The 8,728-nt window shown below is 45.1% G+C and overlaps 5 protein-coding genes across 5 annotated transcripts; 2 read left to right on the top strand and 3 right to left on the bottom strand.

Annotated features, from left to right (window-relative positions):
• Window positions 1–3,491: 3,491 nt before the first annotated feature.
• On the bottom strand, window positions 3,492–3,911 carry LOC308421805 (histone H3.2; the record flags this gene model as incomplete). The annotated part of the gene is made up of 1 exon (XM_080918257.1): window positions 3,492–3,911. One exon carries the CDS (start codon window positions 3,909–3,911, stop codon window positions 3,501–3,503), a length of 411 nt encoding a protein of 136 aa, XP_080774383.1. The 3' UTR covers window positions 3,492–3,500.
• An 870-nt stretch (window positions 3,912–4,781) lies between these two features.
• On the bottom strand, window positions 4,782–5,174 carry LOC308421808 (histone H2A type 1-B; the record flags this gene model as incomplete). Its single annotated transcript, XM_080918260.1, has 1 exon — window positions 4,782–5,174. The coding sequence occupies one exon, from the start codon at window positions 5,172–5,174 to the stop codon at window positions 4,782–4,784; it is 393 nt and encodes a 130-aa protein (XP_080774386.1).
• A 319-nt stretch (window positions 5,175–5,493) lies between these two features.
• LOC308421814 (histone H2B type 1-C/E/F/G/I) lies at window positions 5,494–5,874 on the top strand (the record flags this gene model as incomplete). The annotated part of the gene is made up of 1 exon (XM_080918270.1): window positions 5,494–5,874. The coding sequence occupies one exon, from the start codon at window positions 5,494–5,496 to the stop codon at window positions 5,872–5,874; it is 381 nt and encodes a 126-aa protein (XP_080774396.1).
• A 1,525-nt stretch (window positions 5,875–7,399) lies between these two features.
• LOC308421815 (histone H2B type 1-C/E/F/G/I) lies at window positions 7,400–7,780 on the bottom strand (the record flags this gene model as incomplete). Its single annotated transcript, XM_080918271.1, has 1 exon — window positions 7,400–7,780. One exon carries the CDS (start codon window positions 7,778–7,780, stop codon window positions 7,400–7,402), a length of 381 nt encoding a protein of 126 aa, XP_080774397.1.
• A 294-nt stretch (window positions 7,781–8,074) lies between these two features.
• On the top strand, window positions 8,075–8,467 carry LOC308421809 (histone H2A type 1-B; the record flags this gene model as incomplete). Its single annotated transcript, XM_080918261.1, has 1 exon — window positions 8,075–8,467. The coding sequence occupies one exon, from the start codon at window positions 8,075–8,077 to the stop codon at window positions 8,465–8,467; it is 393 nt and encodes a 130-aa protein (XP_080774387.1).
• Between the last annotated feature and the right edge of the window lie 261 nt (window positions 8,468–8,728).

Here is an 8,728-nt window from a genome sequence, read left to right as displayed (position 1 = left end):
GGAAATGAATTGCACTATTATTATTATTTTTTGTCCCTCAATTATTCTTAGAGAAATAGTAAGCATAACTTTTAGTCCTCCCAGGGGTAGCCGTGAAACCTTACAGAGATTAAATCAAGTCTGCATCTTTAATAATGGAAAGATGTCTATAAGGTCATGGGCCAAATGACCTCTATGTACGACTAGATATTTCTCTTGAATGGGCTTTGAAATCTGTGAAGATAGACAGGAGAGTGCCGGGGACACAGTCCTTACTGTCCCATCCTACTCTGCTTTTCAAGACATGACTAAGTTTATAGTCACATTTCTCTGTCTTACGAGCGTCTGGCTCTTTTAATGCCTGCTCCTGTCATTCATAGGTGGTGTGCTTTCTTCTGTACTGGTAAATCTCTCTAACATGAAGGATTATAGGAAGTTTTGTATTCCTTCATTGTCTCGTGAGCAGAATGATAATGCCTGGCATGGATTATCTACCTAGGTCAATACAAGTGGATTTCTGAAAGGTCCCACATTTTTCTGTCCAAAAACAAAAAGTTGAACAGAGGTACACCGCTGCATCAAAAGCTGGGACAGTTTATTAAGGAGCATACATCCAGTGAGGAAAGCCAACCAAAGCAAAAAGCAAGGAAACGGGGCTTTTGTCTCTCATAAACAGCATTAGGGTGGTCTGCATAGCATGGGCTTTCTCACAGTGCTGTTAGTTACATGTGTCCTGGTTTACAGCTTCCTACAGTTCAGTCTCACTAATAGTCTAAATCTCCAAGACATAGGTTTTTGAGGTCAACTTCAGTCTTTATAAGGCCCTTGTCCTCCAAGAATGACAGATGTGGTAAGAAACAGAATGGTGTTTTCCAAACTTTTCTTAGAACAATGGTTGTGTTTCCATATGCTAATTTTTCAGCTGGTGGGGGGTGGGAAGTTCTCAGTTTCACTTTCCACTCTTTCTCCCATCACAATCAATTGATGGGAAGCCTGATAATGACAGATCAACATGAATTTTCTGGGAAAACTCACCAGATTGCATTTGGTGATGAAAGCAAAAATGGAAAAGCCATGCTAGAAAGGGATGGCACCCTTACTGTTTTCCAAACAAAAAAGGAAAAGCCAGTAAGGACCCAGAATGACCACAGAAAATGGAGTGGCAAAGCCTTTCTGAAAGTGGGGAGAGTACATTGGTCTGTGGAATCCCAGCTACTCTGTGGAGACAACTGTTACTGCAGTTCTGGTTTTCTTATGAAAGAAAGAAGGAAAGAAAGAAAGAAAGAAAGAAAGAAAGAAAGAAAGGAAGGAAGGAAGGAAGGAAGGAAGAAAGGAAGGAAGGAAGAAAGAAAGAAAGAAAGAAAGAGAAAGAAGAGAAGAGAAGAAGGGAAGAAAGGAAAGATTTTGAACATGGGAAATCCCAAAGTAAATTCAACCTCCAAATACTCAACAAAAATCCAATAGAATAATTAGTCTGATCCAATAAAATTTTCCAATCAGAAAGTGACGGTATCTGTTACCGTGATGCTGTGGTGAAGTCCAAAAAAAAAAAAAAAAAAAAAAAAAAAAAAAAAAAAAAAAAAAAAGCACACTTGTTAAAATACAAAGCAGACCTTTAATTCTTTAAGCAAATCTCAATGGATTTGAGCTGTTTAGGGTCTAAAAAGCCCTAGAATGTATGATTTACTAGAGAGTCTACAATTAAAATCATAAGCAGATAGCCAGGCATGGTGGTGTCATGCCTTTGATCCTAGCATTCTAGAGGCAAAGGCAGGAGAATCTCTGAGTTTGAAGCCAGCCCTGGTCTACAAAGAAAGTCCAAGACAATCAGGGCTATTACACAAGGAAACCCTGTCTCAGAAAAAAAATTAGATACATAGATAGATACATAGATAGATACATAGATACATAGATACATAGATAGATACATAGATAGATACATAGATAGATACATAGATAGATACATAGATAGATACATAGATAGATAGATAGATAGATGATAGAATATATGTGTGTGTGTGTGTGTGTGTGTGTGTATGTATAGAATATTTTTAGAAAGTAAGTTGCCTCTCCGGTCTCTGCAAGAGAAAGCTTTGGTGAATGTAGTATTAGTTAGTTTTGTATTGTTACAATAACAAAAATCAATTTGTGGAAGAAAGGGTTTATTTGACTAGCATTTCTCAATCATAGTTTCTCATTGAGAAAGTCAGGGCAGAAAATCAAGACAGAAATTTGGAGACAGAACTAGAGACCGTGGAGGAAAGCTCCTAATAGTTTGTTCAGCCTAAACATAGGACCGTGTGCCCAAGAGTAGCAGTGCTCATAGTGAAGTGTACTGTTTTACGTCGGTCATTAACCAAGACACTGACTTGCCAACAGACATTCTGATAAAGGTATTTCTTCGGATGAGCTTCCTTCCCTCAAGTGACCTACTTGTGAGTCAAGTAGACAAAATATATCCAGCCCAATGCTTTAGGGCTGTTTGAGTAAACACTGGAGAAAGAAAACATGAAACTCCCAAAGATGCAGCAATCGAGTAAAACTCAGCATTGTCCTTCCTCGGGATCCTCATTCATATTTTGAACATTTTTTTTTTAATTGTGTATACCTTCGTCTGTGTTTGGAGGACACAGACACTAGAGTGCAGGTCCCCCGGAGGCACAGCATCCTCCAGGAATAGAAACTAAAATCAATTATGGCTCCCCAGGTATGAAAGCAAACAAGAGTCCCCTGCAAGAGAAAATGCTCTTAGAAAGCTATTTCTCTATCCTTCTCTTTCTTTTCCTTTTTAAAAGACAACGTTATGAACCCAAATAAGATCCGAACTTCAGTTCGTACCCCAGGTTGGTCTCCAAATTCCGACTTCCCTGCATCACGATGTAAGGACAGGAATGGTCAGGTGTGAGCTCCACTCTCACACTACTGCGGTTATACTGAGTTATAACCTATTTCAGAATTAAAACACTGTACCTGAGAGCACTCGGAAAAATGAGTTGGGCACCTATCGGAAACCAGTGTCCCGAAATTCTTGTTGGACAGCTTAACGTCAATCAGGCCTGTCACCTCAAGTTCTGACTACTGGGAAAGGCCTGCAAGGGTCCAATGTCCATTTCTCTCCAGAGAGTGTGCCTTGTAGTAGATATTGACAAAAGCAGCTAGCAGTTAGAACTTGTAGTTCTAGATTCTAAGGTTATAGGGATGTCCTTCTATTAGCTTCTAAGGCAGAATTGGGACCTTTGAGTCACAGCGTCCACAAACCCCAAGGCCAGTATCTAAACTATTTGAAACACAAATGTATAGCCAATATCAAGTAAAAGTTAACACAGACCAACTACAAACACTACAAAAAGCCAAGTGTTTAAAATCTAAACCTCTAAAGACCTTATAAGACTTGGCAGATAATTATCGGGGAATACTAATGGGAGGGTGGGTAGAGTTCCTTATTAGGTTAACGATATACAGTCTTTTAGAGAAAACGTGTGTGGCTCTGAAAAGAGCCTTTGGGTTGAACGCTCAGTCTTTTACGCCCTCTCCCCGCGGATGCGGCGGGCCAGCTGGATGTCCTTGGGCATGATGGTGACACGCTTGGCGTGGATGGCGCACAGGTTGGTGTCCTCAAACAGACCCACCAGGTAGGCCTCGCTCGCCTCCTGCAGGGCCATGACGGCCGAGCTCTGGAAGCGCAGGTCGGTCTTGAAGTCCTGCGCGATCTCGCGCACCAGGCGCTGGAACGGCAGCTTGCGGATCAGCAGCTCGGTCGACTTCTGGTAGCGCCGGATCTCGCGCAGCGCCACGGTGCCGGGCCGGTAGCGGTGCGGCTTCTTCACGCCGCCGGTGGCCGGGGCGCTCTTGCGGGCGGCCTTGGTGGCCAGCTGCTTGCGCGGGGCCTTGCCGCCGGTGGACTTGCGAGCGGTCTGCTTAGTACGAGCCATGGATGCAAAACTGAAAGCAAATGCTCTGGGAAAGAGAATGCTAGTGATCTGCTCACAGACTACATATATATAAACCGAAAGAGCCCCGTTCTCATTGGACGACACAGTACTTTACCACAGAGACCTTATTGGTAGCTTTCTTATATCACTCTCCAGGCCCCGCCCCATTCATTTAAATATTTCTCCTTTGATCTGTCTTTATACATTTTAACCTTGCATTCTTAGTTTTCACGAAGTTCTATCCATTTTGACCCAGGGTGATTGCATACTAACATTTTTTAAATTAGAGCCCAAAACCTCAGCCATTCTTCTGAAAAGCAAAGGGAGTCTTTCTCAGTAAACAAATTGTTTACATTCCAGTATGAACTTTAACAGTGAATCAGAAATTTGAAACACGCATTTTTTCCTGTAAAAGTGAGCAATTTTCCCTAAAACAATTAAGTGGAAGGATTACAGGTTTTTGTATGAGTTGTCTGGTAAAAGGGAGGTCACTGAAAGGAAAGGACTGCTCCATACAATGTTTGAAAGGGCCAACTGAGAGCAATATGAACCAATGACGTTTCTCCTACTTGTAACAAGCACAAATAGTTTGTCTAATATAAAACATTCTAAGGTTAATTGCTGATTACATTCAGGGAAACTTTACCACATTCTCAGAATGCTGACTTGTGGTGGATGCTATTAAAAACCATTAATAGTGTTTTAAACTAAGGTTTAAACAGTACACTAGGTACTGGAGATAAAAATGGGGGACATGTCATCACCGTTTTCATTACAAAACGAAAGTATAAGGCTCTCTTAATTGATAAAGTGGTGGCTCTGAAAAGAGCCTTTGTTTTCTGTACTCAGTCAGATGGAAAATGGTCTCATTTACTTTCCCTTGGCCTTGTGGTGGCTCTCGGTCTTCTTGGGCAGCAGCACGGCCTGGATGTTGGGCAGGACGCCGCCCTGCGCGATGGTGACGCGGCCCAGCAGCTTGTTGAGCTCCTCGTCGTTGCGGATGGCCAGCTGCAGGTGGCGCGGGATGATGCGCGTCTTCTTGTTGTCGCGGGCCGCGTTGCCCGCCAGCTCCAGGATCTCGGCCGTCAGGTACTCCAGCACGGCCGCCAGGTACACCGGGGCGCCGGCGCCCACGCGCTCCGAGTAGTTGCCCTTGCGGAGCAGCCGGTGCACGCGGCCCACGGGGAACTGCAGGCCGGCCCGCGACGAGCGGGTCTTGGCCTTGGCGCGAGCCTTGCCGCCCTGTTTGCCGCGTCCAGACATTGTGATGTGAAGGTTTAAGAAAAGCTGTTAAGAAATCAGAGAACACTCTGGTTTTGATGAGGGGGTGAGAAGGTTTTTATATTCGTAGATGGAAGTGGAGAAGGTAAAATATGATTGGGTAAAATTCTATCCCTCTGCAGCCAATAAGAGAAGAATGACGATAGGCTCGGATTTGCATAATTGTGTCACTAACTAAATTTCAAATCACAATTGACTGTTTTCGGGTCGCTTATTTGCATAAAAGTTCTATAAAAGCCCAGAAACCAAGCTCCTGCAACGTTGCATTTCCTGCCTTCCATCTCTTTCTTTTGCCTTTACCATGCCTGAGCCGGCGAAATCCGCTCCCGCCCCGAAGAAGGGCTCCAAGAAGGCCGTGACCAAGGCGCAGAAGAAGGACGGCAAGAAGCGCAAGCGCAGCCGCAAGGAGAGCTACTCGGTGTACGTGTACAAGGTGCTGAAGCAAGTGCACCCCGACACGGGCATCTCCTCCAAGGCCATGGGCATCATGAACTCGTTCGTGAACGACATCTTCGAGCGCATCGCGGGCGAGGCGTCGCGCCTGGCGCATTACAACAAGCGCTCGACCATCACGTCCCGGGAGATCCAGACGGCCGTGCGCCTGCTGCTGCCCGGGGAGCTGGCCAAGCACGCGGTGTCCGAGGGCACCAAGGCGGTCACCAAGTACACCAGCTCCAAGTGAGTCTGTGCAACTCACACCGAACCCAAAGGCTCTTTTCAGAGCCACCCATATTATCACTTTAAGTGGTTGTTATGCTTGGTTTTCTCTCCTTTTTAACAAATTGGAAAAGTGTTACATTGTTGGGTAATTGTACATAACTTTTCTATCTGCCCTAGTGTTGCTAGTTGTGCTGTTTGCCATTTCCAGTTTCAGCTACATAGTAATTTCATGTATTTGAGAGCTGATGGGTGCCTTCAATCTGAAGTGTTGACTCTCAGGAGATGCGTAAAGGGTGGACTGGGTTGGAAAGGTATTTGGCTGTGTAAATGCATCATGCACATATAAGTGCTTAAGTCAAATTTTACCAGTTCTAATAGCTCCTGTAGTTTTAAAGTTTTCTCCATTCTTGTAGTTTCCCCTTTCAGATAAGTGATGACGTCTGGAGGAAGTCAGGATAGGTTTTGTGGGATTCTGTTTTATGTGCAATGAGGTAACAGATGCCAGTTTAGTTCTAAACAGGTAGCATTCCCCTTTCCCCATGAAAAAGACAAGTGTGAGTATGATCTTAATGCCAGTAATTTTTGAACCTGTGAAGTTGCAGTATAAAATTACTGCATTTTAAGTCTAAGGTCTCAATAAGATAAAGGTTATGGTTTGATTGATTTAGACTAATTGGAGAGCTAAACTTGGTTTCAGATTATATAAGCTACACTCTCCATATTTCCTTTACTTTCAAGGTAATTTAATTGATTGCAGCCCCATCTTTCTTGATTCACTATTGCCTTGCCTTCCAGTTTCATCTCTTCCACTATTATAGATTCAAGCAAAATAATTGTCAAAGACAAATCCTAAACTCTTGAGTAAATTGTATACTGAAATTCATGTACAAGTGAAAAGAGGGGAGCTTTTTGTTTCTGTTCGTTTTTGGTTTTGTATTGTTGATAGCCTACCAACCCATCCAGGCCTTGCAATTTCTGCTCAGCATCACAAATCACAATATGGGTTCTGACAACTACTCAAAAAGGAATCACCTGGAAGCACATTTCTTGATAAGTTTCAGTTAAGTCTGCTTCCATAAAGCTAATAACTGTAAAACTGTAGGAAAATCTGAATCCTATTTGGCACAGTCCCACTTAGTCCGAGTCCAGATACTGGAAAGGGTCATCCTAGCCACCTTTTTTGTGTGTGCATAATCAGCTGACAAAAGGCACCCATTCCATATTCTACTACCCGTTACATATTGTATACTTGTATATCAGCAATAAGGTTTCTTTAGAAAAAATTTAAATGAGGTAATTTTGAATAAAAAATTTAACATCCATGAATCTGCAGGAACACAAATGTTACAATCTGCCTGACAGTATTTGCTTTGTGGATGATCACCAGTGCACCTGCAGAGAACTAAAGCCAAATCACTAGGAACAAGGATGACTATAGCAGTTTCCCCATGTTTAAAAGTATAACAAATACAGTGCTTAGCAGCTCTCTTTTGAGAAGGTAAGTGGCTCTGAAAAGAGCCTTTGGGTTCGGTGTGAGTTGCAGGAACTCACTTGGAGCTGGTGTACTTGGTGACCGCCTTGGTGCCCTCGGACACCGCGTGCTTGGCCAGCTCCCCGGGCAGCAGCAGGCGCACGGCCGTCTGGATCTCCCGGGACGTGATGGTCGAGCGCTTGTTGTAATGCGCCAGACGCGACGCCTCGCCCGCGATGCGCTCGAAGATGTCGTTCACGAACGAGTTCATGATGCCCATGGCCTTGGACGAGATGCCCGTGTCGGGGTGCACTTGCTTCAGCACCTTGTACACGTACACCGAGTAGCTCTCCTTGCGGCTGCGCTTGCGCTTCTTGCCGTCCTTCTTCTGGGCCTTGGTCACGGCCTTCTTGGAGCCCTTCTTCGGGGCGGGGGCGGACTTCGCGGGCTCAGGCATGGTGAGACTGGAACTCTACAACAGTAGATGAAAAGCTACCGGCCCTGGCTTTTTTGATGAGTCCTTATTCAAATGAGGCAAAAAGATACACAACTATGATTGGTTCGTGACTTCCAGGACGTCACCAAAATTCTAGTCCAATCGAAGTGCGCACAGGAATGTTTCCCATTGGTCTAGAAGAAAAGAGAGTCAGCCAATCGCATGGGCCCTTTTTTTGCACCCAGAGAAAACTATAAGAGCCAAGCTCTGGACAGTTTCCACCGTAAGGTAGTCAAGTACTGTTTATTTTTTACGATGTCTGGACGCGGCAAACAGGGCGGCAAGGCTCGCGCCAAGGCCAAGACCCGCTCGTCGCGGGCCGGCCTGCAGTTCCCCGTGGGCCGCGTGCACCGGCTGCTCCGCAAGGGCAACTACTCGGAGCGCGTGGGCGCCGGCGCCCCGGTGTACCTGGCGGCCGTGCTGGAGTACCTGACGGCCGAGATCCTGGAGCTGGCGGGCAACGCGGCCCGCGACAACAAGAAGACGCGCATCATCCCGCGCCACCTGCAGCTGGCCATCCGCAACGACGAGGAGCTCAACAAGCTGCTGGGCCGCGTCACCATCGCGCAGGGCGGCGTCCTGCCCAACATCCAGGCCGTGCTGCTGCCCAAGAAGACCGAGAGCCACCACAAGGCCAAGGGAAAGTAAATGAGATCGGTCGTATACTGTTCTTGACTAAACAATCAAAGGCTCTTTTCAGAGCCATCCACTTATATCAGTGAGGTGCTGGAATACTATACTTCATGGTTATTTTTACAAAGCTAAGAACACTACTGTTTGAGTTTCAAATTTGTTCCATACCTTCTATCCAGGGGGCAGTAAAATTGGTCAGTTTGCCTACCAGAGAATTAATGTGTACATAAGCATTCTGACACAAAATAGGTAAGTTGAGCAAGAATATGAGGTAGC

The sequence above is a fragment of the Micromys minutus genome (assembly GCF_963924665.1).
Source record: "Micromys minutus genome assembly, chromosome: 6".
In the NCBI taxonomy this organism is placed as follows: domain Eukaryota; kingdom Metazoa; phylum Chordata; class Mammalia; order Rodentia; family Muridae; genus Micromys; species Micromys minutus.
The sequence above is the reverse complement of the archived record's forward strand: the minus strand, read 5'-3'. Positions and strand labels throughout refer to the sequence as shown.